Here is a 12,902-nt window from a genome sequence, read left to right on the forward strand (position 1 = left end):
ACTCAGGAAAACACTTTGCTTACATTTAACCATTTATCACAAAGGATATCACAAAGTATACAAATAAACAGCCAGATGCATGGGGCAAGGTGCTTGGGGAAGGGCACAGACTTTCCATACTTTCTCTGGGTGCCACCCTTCAGAAAACTATGTGCTCAGCTACCTGGGAGCTCTCCTGAACTCTGTCCTTATGGGTTTTTATGGTTTCATTAAAACAAAAGATGATCCTGTCACCCAGGACATTCCAAGGGATTTAGACCTGTGTCAGGAAATCAGAATGAAATCCAAATGTGTACTTCACAATATCACAAGCCAATATATTTATGTTTTCTTTTATGGCTTCTGGGTTTGTGTCATACTTAGGTTTCCCTCGAAGATTATATAAAAAAATCTCGTTTTCTTCTAGTGCTTTTATGGGTCTATTTGTTTTTAATCATTAAATCTATGATACATAATGAAATTTATTTTGTATAAGGAGCGAGATATGACTCCAACATTATTCTTTTCCAAGTGCTTACACAGTTTCTAAAATTGTTTATTGAGTTATGCATCTTTTCCCCTGATTTAATGTGTCACTTCTGTCATATGGGAATTTCATATATGTTTGGATCTATATATTTGTGTCTTCATTCTTTTATATTTTCTTTTATATCCTTTAGTAAAGTTTCATAGTTTTCTTCTTAAAGGTTTTATACTTTTCCTTGTTAGGTACATGTCTATTTTATTTTTGTAGTTATTGTGAATTAGATTTTTAATTTACATTTTCTAATTTTTTTTGTTATATGAGAATATGAGTGATAAATGTTAATCATTTATTCTGCTAGTTTGCCAAAAATTTATATTTCATTCTAGTACCTTTTCAGTTTATTCTTTTGACTTTTTTTTAAAAAATTACATAAATAATTCAATACTGTCATTAATATTAAAGAATGAAACTGTATCAACAAAGTAAATCTCCTTCCTCATTTGCCCCTTCGCCATTCACACCGCTTTCCTCAGAGAGTAACTACTGTCATCAGTTTAGCGTATGCTTCTTGGTGTCTCTTTTAAAAAGCATTTACATACATGGACATCTAGAAATGTTTTTCATTAACAGAATCATATCATCTGGTTGCTCTGCAAATTGCTATTTGACATTTTTATATTTAGATTTTTTTCATGTTTGTACATATACGACTATCATTAGTATTTAAATGCCCCAAAGCAGTGCTTATCAGACTTTAATGTGCACAGGAACCACCTAGAGATCTTGTTATAATGCCGATACTGATTCAGAGGATTGGGAGTAGGAGTCTGGGGGTACATAGTCTGTATTTCTAACAAGCTCCCAGATGATGCCAGCACTGTTGGTCCTATACTATACTTTGAGTAGGAAGGATGTAACATATGCTTCAGTCAGATGTACCCTAGTTTGTGTAATTATTATTCCTATCTATTAAATCATTGAGGTACCCCCTCCCACTACAAATAGTACAGCAGTGCATATTGGAATTTTTCTATGAGAGATAGATTTTCTTGAATGTTCTAAGTAGATAATCATTGCCATGATGTGTGCTGTGGGGCGGGGGGTGATTTCTTCAACCCTATCCCCCTATTTTTTTTTCCTTTTCCTTAGACCTCCAGTAGAATGTTGAATAGGTTCATTGACAGTGATTCTTTGCCTTTGGTAATATTTATCAAAATTTAAAATATGAAAACACTTTGACCTAGTTACACCCTCTAAGAATCTATTCTTCTGAAACTCTTACATGTACATACAAAGAAAAACATACAGGATGCATATTACAGCATTACCTATAGTAGAAAAATCAAAATTAAGTAACCTTAAATGTCCATTAGTAGGAGAATGATTAAATTATGATAAAGTCATACTGTAGACTTACCATGCTGCTGTTTAAAAAGAGGTGGCTATGTATTACTGATATGTAAAATTGTTAAGAAAGACAAGTTGCAGAAAAGTAGATATTGGTTGACCCAGTGTATATTTTTAAAAACAAGTGTGTGTGTGTGCATGTGTATGTGTGAGAGAGAGAGAAAGAGAGAGAGATGTCTGTGGTAGAAAAAGTTTGGAAAATTCACACATGAAAAATATTAATAGTGTTTGTCTTTGGGGAGGGTAGTGGTATTGACTGATGGTTTGAAGCTTGGTAAAGAAGGGGCATTTGTTCTGATGCTTAATGAAGTGTGAGCAAAAAGGAAAAAAAAGAGGAGGCATTTGTATTTTCTGTGTTCTTTATACCTTCCATATTGAGTGCTGTTTAACTTTTAAATTTGAAAATGATGAAAAAGAAAGAAGAAAGTTGGAGAAAAGAAAGCAAAAGATACTCTCAGTCAACAGAACCAACTGTAGAATAATAAGGAGAATTAGAGCAGACACACCCATACCGTCCAGTAGTCAACAACATTTTCTTAAATAGACAATACATAAACATGGTTAAAAAAAAAAAACTCAAATGGTACAAAAACATATATGGTACAGTGATATCACCTCATACCTTAGTAGTAGTTAGGATGGCTACTCTCAAAAAAAAAAAAAAAAACAACCAGAAAGTAGCAAGTGTTGGCAAGAAGAAATTAGAACCCTTGTGCACTTTTGGTACAGCCAAAAGCATAGCTGCTGCTGAAAACAGTATGCTGGTTCCTCAGAAAATGAAAATAGAATAATAGCCATTTGACCCAGCAATTCATCTTCTGGGTATATACTCAAAAAAATTGAAAGCAGGGTCTTTTGTATACTCATGTTCACAGCAGCAGTATTCATAATAGCTAAGCCGTGGAAACAACCCAGTGTCTATTGATGGATGAAGGGATAAGCCAAGTATGGCATATACATACAATGTTGGGACATCAAGCAAGGATTAGGTATGTTTAATCTTGTTAAGGAAGGGGAACCAATATTTAGTAAAGGCTTTTGTGAATTCTTCAAAATAAAAAATAATGTTTACAATACAGTTTTTCAAATTTAAGAGATTTAGACCCTAAGACTTCAAGTTTGAGGAACACTGAATTAGGATTAAGTTCTGTGATCACAGGGCCAATTTATAAACATGAGCACAAGTGTTGGTGCTGAAATTACATGTTTATTAAGATTTTACATTATCATAAACATTTAAAAGCAAATTAGAAACTCATTCATAAAACTCAGTCAAGAGTAGACTTCAGGAGAAACAATGGCATATAATATTGAATTCTTGAAAAACTTGAGAATCCTTGAAAAAAAAATCTTATCCTGAGCATTGAATTCTCCCATAGTACCCATTAGTGAAATTGATGTAACCATTTATTCAACTGATCAGCATTGAGCACCCATGACAGTTTAGACCCCTGGGATTTCAATGGCAAATAGGGCAGTAATGGGCTAGGAATGGGGAGAAGTGGGGCCTCTGGGTCCAGAAAAGCTTCTTTAAGGAAATGCTTTTGATTTAGATCTGATGAGTACTTGTTAGCTAAATTAGAGGTTATGTCAGGTTTTAGTCTGAAATGTCGGTTCTTGATGTTCTCATGGCTGAAGAATGACCAGATACACCAAAGTAAAGCAAGCATGAAATAAGGTTTATTGAGGAGAGAAAGATAGGATTATAGGGCAAGACCGATATCTAGATTTACAGAGCATGATACATACACTACAGATGACAACTGGACCCACTGTCACAGCAAAGGGAGAGCCAAAGGAAGGGCAAAGAGGGGCTGGTTATGGGCTGCATCTTAATTTATAGTGCCTGGATTGGGACCTTCCTCCTGGTTCATAGGTCACCATGGAACCACTTTGGACAGTTGAGAGTTGTATGACCTAAGTCTTGCTAGCATGTGGGGTGTTCTAGGTCACCTCTGGGCTCTATGGTACCTACGCTGCTTGGCTCATGGGCTAGAGAGTCCTCTGCATTCTTTTGGAGCTGTTGCACTGAGTTCTGATTGGCAGATTCATAGGATGTTCCCTCCACCCCCGGGTATGGAGAGGATTAGGGTGGGGTAATTGCACCAAGGCAAAGAGTCTGCTTTCATCCCTAGGGATCACTGTCTGTCTAACACTTAGGGTTAGGAAAAAGCAGTAAGACTGGAGGGCACAGTGTAGGGATGGTGAGGAATAGAATTTCAAAGTTGAGTGGCAAGTTTGTCATAATGTTGCTTCACAGTTATGAGGTCACTTATTTCAGTAGGATTAAGGAGAATCTTATTGGCCTTCATTGGAATGGGAAGCTTTCTCAAATGTTGCAGGGTTCTAATGTATTTTTGCTGTGCTAGTTGAGCCAGCATGTATATCAGATTTGTGATCAGACTGTCAAACAAAATCCTTGAAGGGAATTTAGGCTTTAAATGCTTGGTTTTTATTTGTTGGATTTTTTGTAAAGGATTTAGAGTAAATTTGTGAATTACAGAAAAGAAGCTTCTGAACATTGTGTGTACATTTAACATAAAACAGACACATTTATTTTTTCTCTACTTAAAGAGCTTAAGAATTTCAGTGAATAAACCTTTAAAATCAAACAATAGGAACTCCAACAATTCAGAGCTAGTGTAAACAAAAATGGTCATCTTCTAAATCACAGCATGATAAAGTAACCTTGAAACATTGGTGTCGGCCCTATATTGTTTTCTGTTTGAATTGAGTGGCAATTTCCATCATTATGTAACAGTGATGGAATTAAGTGATGTTTCTAGTAAAAGATTTTTGCAAGTATAATATATTTTAGTATTAAATTCTACTTGTACATTTAGCAATTAAAATTATTCCTGAAATGATTATGGCATTAGAAGGGATAGGAAGCTGTCAAAGAGAATTTGAAGCTTAATTATCTCTTTGGTAACCAAATGCGTAATGTTCCATTACAACACTTATTTTCTTATGGTAATTGATTCATTTGTTCTCTGGTTATCAATTTAACTTCCCAGCCACAAACATCTGCTCTTGCCTTGTGTTTAATTGGCATGAATACTATCTACAGAGTAGTTAAAATCCAGAGGATATTTTAAGGGCATTATTTTATAATTCATGAAAAGGAAAGTAATGATGAATTGAACATTGTTTGTGATGATTTTTTTCTAATAGTCTGTGAAAGTCTGTTTACTAAAAATGCATACTAAAATTATTTGAATTTTTTTAAAAGGGATTTTGGTGTGTTTTCTAGAATTACTTAACTCTGCCTTAGCATGAGCCTCAGTTCCTTAGACTCAAGGAATGTCAGTTGCTTGGAAACATGGTATCATAGTAGTTAAGAGTATAGACTTTGAAGGTAGAAAAATAATTTAGTATGCTGTCATTTATAATCCAAAGAAGAGGGCTGGGACAAATTGTTGTAATTTTTAAAATGGAAGGATAAACTATAAAAATTTTGAGAATGGTTACCTATAGAGGAAAGGAGGGACTAGAATGGGAAAAACAGGGTTAGAAGCTGGACTTGTTTGGATATACCAGTGCTCACGCCTGTAATCCTAGTACTTTGAGAGAGAACGCGGTGGGAGGATTGCTTAAGACCAGGAGTACAAAACCAGCCTGGGCAATAGGGATACCCTGTTTCTTTAAAAAATAAAAAATTAGCCAGGCATGGTGGCATGTGTCCATAGTCCCAAATACTAGGGAGGCTGAGGCAGGAGAATCGCTTGAGCCCAGGAGTTTGAGGTTAAAATGAGGTGTGACACCACCGCACTCTATCCTAGGCAACAGAGGGAGACCCTGTCTCAGAAAAATAAGTAAATAAAATTTACAAAGTAAATCCTGAAAATGGAAAGTAAAATAGAGCGAATTACTCTAAATGTGTATACAGTTGGTAGTAGAAATCACACAGAATGTTACAATTCCAAGTGAAAGTTACTATTCTAAATAAACTTAAAATCATAATTGAATTATAATATACTTTGTAGGATATATTCTATGGATAAAAAGAACTACAAAACCTTGAGTTGTTTTTTGTTACCATATTGTTGGTAGAGATACTGTATTCCGAGACTGCGAGTGTAGGATAAAGCAAATGAGTAATTATGTTAGTGTCATTGGGCACAGAGATTTTTGGCATGAGAGAAAGGAGATACAGATATAAAATTGAGATTCAGTTAAGAACTATAGTCTTGAGTTTAGTTGGAAATACCAATAGGAAATCATGATGAAGTTTGTATTTTAAAAATACATAATTGCTGGCTTTATCCATAAAAGGGGCCTAAAAACAGTGACTGAAACTAAAGACCAGTAGGGTCATGTCAAAAAGGACTCAGGAGCTTCTAGTGAACTCAGGCTTCATTAAAGATGGAATAGTTTAAGAATCAAAAGAATAATAACAACTTCATTGAATTGAAACAAACCAAATATATTTTAAACCAAGAGTTCATAATGCTACTTTTTTTAAAAAAAGCCCTCAACAATCATGTTTGGGGAAGGATATTAGAAAACCAACTCATTGTTTTGAAAATGTAAGTAAATGGAAAGAATCAAGCATTTATCCTGCCTTTGTCCAAAAACTGTACTTTAGGATAAACAAATAATTGAGGAGTTATCCTAATAATTAGTTGAGGAGATATAATAACAAATAATAGAAGGGATGTTTCTCTTTACAGAAGGAATGATAGAATAAGAATATTACTATTTTACAAGTCCTAGTAGGCAATGATTATCAAAGGCTGTTAACATCACTAAGAGACACAGTCACACATTATGAACGTCCTGAAGGAAGCACATGAAACTGCCTATGAAGTAGTCTTGGAAAAAAATGACCCTAACTCCAATCAAGCATCTACATTTAACTGAACTTACAGAAAGAACATGTTAAATACCACTATGACAATACATTCAGCAAAAGACAGATTGCAGGAAACTTTATAGGACAAGTGACTTGTTTTCATACACAAATGGCAAATAAAAGATAAAGGAGGAGTCTGTGGATTAAAAGAAATTTAAGAAACAAATTACGTAATACCATTGAATGAACCTTGTTTACCCAATTCAAATAAAGTAAATCATTTCTAAAACCATAGGTCAATTAGTGAAATGTGAATACTGATTGGATAATTGGTGATACTAAGAAATTATTATAGATATCAGCCTGATGGCATCACAATTATGTTTAGAAACTGGAGTTCTTGTTTTGTAGAGGTATATGAAATAATGTAATACCTGGCTTTTGCTTTCAGAATAATCTGTGTTTGGGGAGGGGTGGGGAATGGAATGGTTTAGGGTATAGATGAGTCAGTATTGATCATGAATTGATAATTGTTGAAGCTACATAACAGGTACATGGGGATTTATTCTGTTTGCTTCTATAAAATAAAAGGTTTCTGAAAAGAATGTATAGTTTTTGTAGTCAGACTGCCTAGGTTCAAAATCTAGATCTGTCACTGACTAAACTGTATGTTATGGAGTTACGTAGCCTCTGTGTGTATTAGTGTCCTTATCTAGAAGATGGAAAGAATAACAACTAAATAATATCAGTAGGATTATTTCAGGAACTAAATAAGTGGAAAGAACCTCGTAAATGTTAGCTGTTAATTATCATATATCAGAGATACAAACTAGAATCAGAAAGTCGTTGGTTAAAGATCTTATCGTACTTAGGAATAGTCTAGTTGAATTTCTAATTTAGTACAGGAGCAACCTGCAACCTGTGGACTTGAAACCCATGTTTAGCAAAATGTCCAATAGTAGAACCAGAACTCAGCTCTAGGTCTCTTTACTCCTAGTCATTACAACTGCTTTACCATAAATCATTATTGAAGAATATCTAAGAGTCAAAAGACAAAATTTCAACACATTTAGTTAAATGACGTAATTGGCTTTTATCAGTTCATGAATTAGGTAGCATCTCATCTAAAGAATAGATAACATGCTACCCTGGGCATGGCAGAACAGTCAGGGTTTGTAAGGTAGCTTGAGCAGGAACAAGGAAGCAGCATACTACAAAAAGCAGATTGGTTAACATCAAGTTACTTCAGGTTACTTTCCTTGTTAAGGGTCAGAGTAGAGGGGACTTCCTTATGCTGGCTAAAACTGGCCTGATTGGTGGATCTGGCTTTTCTGAGTCTCTTCTGATTTCTCAGAACATCAGATAAACAACGTAATTTCAGTTTGGTGGTGTAGAACTTTAGCACAAGTGACTGCATTTTGGTTTGATCTGTTGGGGCCTAGTGCAAGAGCTCAGTCCAGATCAGTGGCATAAATTTTATTTAACACAAATAAACAACTTGGCTATTAAATACAAAGACTCAGGGCTGTAAATATGTTCATTTTTTCTACATCTAAAATTTATTGCAGTTCAAATGAAAACTCCAAGTTCTTATTTGTCTGTTTGCTTTGAGAAGAAACAGAGAAACTTAACATAAGATGAGTCTAAATTTATCTGGGGATAGGGAGGAGCCCTAAGCAAACATGTTAGGAAAATTTCGAGGAAATAAAGGAATAAAAGAAGAGTACTTGTTCTACCATATATTATAACATATTGTATACTTATAGTAATTTTGTGTTTCTGGTGCAAGAATAGACAGATGGATGAAACCAATTAGTATCCAGAAATAACCCCCCAAGAAGACATAGATTTTAATATTAAAACTTTCAGATCAGTTATTCATCTTGGGACTAGTGAGCTTGCCATTTAGAAAAATATGAAACTGGATACTTACCTCACTAAGACTGATTGTTTCATAGAAACTAGAAGAAAATGTAAGTGAATGTTACAGTATGGAATTAGAGAAAGCTTTTGGAGTTAAGAATAATGAAATACAGATGCTAAAATGGAGAGGATTTATAAATGTTACCACATAAAAATGTAAAACTTTGTTATAGTAGGTGCCTTAAGTTAAAGACAAAAGAGAAAACTTTTGAGAGAGGAAATATTGGCAGCATATGAACAAAGGATTAATATTAAATAAACTCATTTTAATAGTTAATAGTTCTTTATATTAAATTTTCCCTGTCCAAATGCCTGGTGTGGTTTTTGGATGCTGACTAGTATAGTATGCTATTATGGGTCATTAAATACGAAATGCCCAATTTTGTACCAAAAATTTAGTTTATTATATCTCAAACAAGAAGCAACAAAATTAATCAAAGTGTATGCCTAAATTATTGACACAATTTTGCCATCTTAATGGTAGCTTGCTTATTGCCAGCAGCGAAGAAGCCTGGAGAGCAAGTGGTAATGAAATCACAAAAGGTGTTTTCCACAGCTTCTGTTGAGAATTGAATATTTTTCCTTGCAACAAGTGGTCCAAAGCCTGGAAGAAGCAGTAGTTAGTTGGTGCAAGGTCTGGTGAACACAGTGGATGACAGAGAGTTTCCAAGTTCAGCTGCTGTAGTTTGAGCAGCATTGTTTTTGCAACATGTGGTTGAGCGTTGTCTTGCAAAAGGATTGGCTGGTCACTGTTGAGCAGTCTCCACTGCTTAATCACAAGCATCCTCATCATTTCACCCAATTGATTGTAGTAGACATGCACTATAATCGATTGATCAAATTTCATGAAGCTATAGTGGATAATATCAGCGCTGGACCACCAAACAGACACCATTAACTTTTTTTGATGACTATTTGGTGTAGGGCTGTGTTTTGGCACCTCATCTTTATACAGCCATTGTGCCTTGGTTGCAATTGTCAAGAAGAATCCATTTTTCGTCCCATGTAACAATAACAGTGTAGAAGTGGTTCACCTTTATGTAGTAACAGCAAAGAAAGGCAAGCTTCCAGATGATTTCTCTGCTGATACTTGTTTAATTCATGTGCAACCCATCTATCCAGCTTCTTTATGTTGCTAATTTGTTTCAAATGGGCCAGTATTGTTGGAATAGTAATGTCAAACCTTGCTGCTAATTCATGTGTAGGTTGAGATGGATTTGCCTTCACTACAGCTTTCAGCTCATCATTATCCACTTTGGTCTCAGGTTGCCCACATGGCTCATTTTCAAGATTACAGTCACCAGAATGGAACTTCTCAAACCATCGACATACTGTGCATTCATTAGGCACATCCTTCCCAAACACTTCGTTGATATTTCAAGCTGTCTGTGCTGCATTGGTTCCACGATGGAACTCATATTGGAAGATAACACACTTATCCATGGTCTCACTTATCCACTTATCCATGGTCTCACAAAAATTGCTCTAAAAAAATTTGAAAGATAATCTCAAGTGAGAGAGAGAATCCGAAAAAGGAAGACTGCTGCTCAGACCTTGTTGGAGAAAGTATCCCTTGCTGGGATGCCATAGGCCTGAGCTGGTATGTGGAAAGCACCTGCTGGAGTGGGTGCTGTGGGCCTGATGGATGATTAGCAGAAAGTTGCCTACTGGAGTGACAGGAGTCAGAGCTGGTGTGGAGGACCCTGTCCAGTGGGATGCTGTGGGTCAAAGCTGGTACACAGAAGCTACCTACTGGAGTAAGCTGGAGAAACTTACTAAGGATTGAGTAGAGAAACTTCCAGGAGGGTGATCATCATTGGGTCTCCCAAAACCTAGCAGCCACACCGTAGGTGCAAGAAGAAGGGCACTCCTCAACCTGAAATATTAGCCTTTTGTTGTGCTATGCCGTGCAGTGTTCCTCCAGTGCCTTCTGTTAACAACGCACCAGCTTAGAAAGGTCCAGATTCATTATTGCAAAGAAGGGTGGATTTGGGGCTGAGAAGCCATACATTGATAACTCATTATGTTAAAAGCTATATATATATAGATAAGAAAATTGTGAACATTATTGGAAAAATGGCAGAGCACTTGTGTAGGTAATTCATGAAGTATTAAATAGAAATGGCTAGTCAATGTTTGAAAGGGTAGTCAAATTCACTGTTAATGGATTTCCCTGATTGGATCTTACTGTGCAGATTTGTTTTCTGATCTTCCATCACTGTGAATGTATATAGCTTCTTAAGATTATACATTCTTTCCCTCCTTGAGGGAGGTTCTCTTTGCCTGAGGTTCTGCCTGCTCTCTGTGCTCTTGTTCTTCATTTTTCTAAGTTACATAGCTTTTGGACTTCTTTCCAGGACCTGCCCCACTGTAGGCAGTGTAATAGGCAAGAAAATTTTTTTAAAAAGGAAAAGAACAAATAAAACTGTGTTTATTCACAGACAACATGATTGTCTATGTAGATAATCCTCAAATTGTCTTTACAGAAGCCAATAGAACTATCAATAATGAGTGAGTTTAGCATGGCCTCAGGACGAAAAGTCAATATACATAAATCAATTTCATCTCTACATACTAGCAGTGAACAATTAGAAATTTAAAATATTTTTAAAGTACCACTTAGAATAGCACCAAAAGTATTTGAAATACCAAGGGATATATGTAACAAAGTATGAACAAGTTTTGTACACTAAAATCTATAAAACATTGATGAAAGAAATCAAAGATCTAAATAATTGGAGATATAAATCCACGGTCATGGAAAGGAAGACTTAATATTAAGATGTCAGGTTGCTACAAATTCAACACAATCCCAATCAAAATCCCAGCAGACTGGGCAGATTTTAGCTCAGCTGTAAATAAAGCTGCTACTCTTGTCATTGTTATTTAATAGAACTAGCCTACAGTGGAGCTTGCTGCTTTGTGATACAGGGGGTTCCTGTCATTTGAAATTTTCTTATAGGGATCATTAAGACCCTTTGTCAAAGATGTTATATAGGAAATTACAGCATTAGATAGGAAGTTAGACTAGATGATCTACTTCAGATCTTATAATTAAACACCTTATGAATCTGTTATTTATAAATCAGTGGTTTACAATTTTTAGGGCAAGGGGAAAAGGAGATACTGGATTATTCAGGCTTTTTCAAGTACACTTATCTTTTCCTCCAAAGATCCTGTCACTCTTCCTCCCATCCTTTAAAATCATTTGTGTAATGAGGGATGTTACTAATGAGAGTGTGTTGCATGAGTGAACTATTTAGGGCCTTTAATGTGACATTGCTTTACACACACACACACACACACACACACACACACACACACACACACACACACACACACACACACACACACATATAGTTATCAAGCTGACTGAAAAGGAAGATTGTGTCAGTCTTTTCAACTCTTTAAATTTTAATTATAGCCTTTCCAAAATGGTATAACTCTTAAGGAAATAGTTTTTAATATTTATTTTTAGACAGTTCTTTATTTTTAATTTCTTCAATAGAGTCAACTTAGTAAAAGTTCTCAACAAGGAGCTGGGAAAACTAAAATATTTTTATAACAGTTAGTTATACCAGAAAATCGGTTTTTAAAGATACTGTATTCATAGCATGTATTTTTAATATATATTTGATTTATGCTTTTGCAAAAATATGTGAAAGCCTTTAATAAGAAAAAATCCTGTGAATTCTGTGATTTAAAATAATTCGTTGAAATATGAACAGCTGCCTATTTTTAATTTTATTAATATCTTAATTGCCTTTCTATTTTAAAGCTCAACCTGAATTCCTGAAGCAACCTACTAATATATATGCTCATGAATCTATGGATATTGTATTTGAATGCGAAGTGACTGGGAAACCAACTCCAACTGTGAAGTGGGTCAAGAATGGGGATATGGTTATCCCAAGTGATTACTTTAAGATTGTAGTAAGTACTTTTCAAAGAAGGACATTTATTTCTGAAACTTTTAGTTGTTTTTAAATGTAATAACCAAGAAATCTGTTACCTTGTTTACATCAGTTTATGTGCTGCAAATGAAGATAGAAAAATTCGCGTGGGATGTAATCTCTTCATTGGTTGATGAGAAAGCTGAGCCCAGAAATATTTTGGTTGCTTATGTAAGATCACATAGCAAATCAGTGGCTGAAGTAAGCCTAGCGTCCAGCAATAGCCTAGTACTGTGACCTAAACACTCTTAAACACCACTGCCATTTTCTGAGTAATAATTAGCACACACACCTGTGTGTGTGTCCCTAATTGTATTCACAGCTCTTTATTCAAGGAGCAGAAATCTGTCTCTTAAAG

The 12,902-nt window shown here is 35.2% G+C and overlaps 1 protein-coding gene across 2 annotated transcripts in view; it reads left to right on the forward strand.

Annotated features, from left to right (window-relative positions):
- The window catches only part of NEO1 (neogenin 1), a 196,125-nt gene that overhangs the window by 93,356 nt on the left and 89,867 nt on the right, over positions 1-12,902 (forward strand). For both annotated transcript variants that reach the window (XM_045531562.1, XM_045531570.1), the window contains exon 6: positions 12,370-12,524. In XM_045531562.1, coding sequence (XP_045387518.1) covers positions 12,370-12,524 — 155 coding nt within the window. The remainder of the gene's footprint in view (positions 1-12,369; positions 12,525-12,902) is intronic.

The sequence above is a fragment of the Lemur catta genome, chromosome 1 (genome assembly GCF_020740605.2).
Source record: "Lemur catta isolate mLemCat1 chromosome 1, mLemCat1.pri, whole genome shotgun sequence".
In the NCBI taxonomy this organism is placed as follows: Eukaryota; Metazoa; Chordata; class Mammalia; order Primates; family Lemuridae; genus Lemur; species Lemur catta.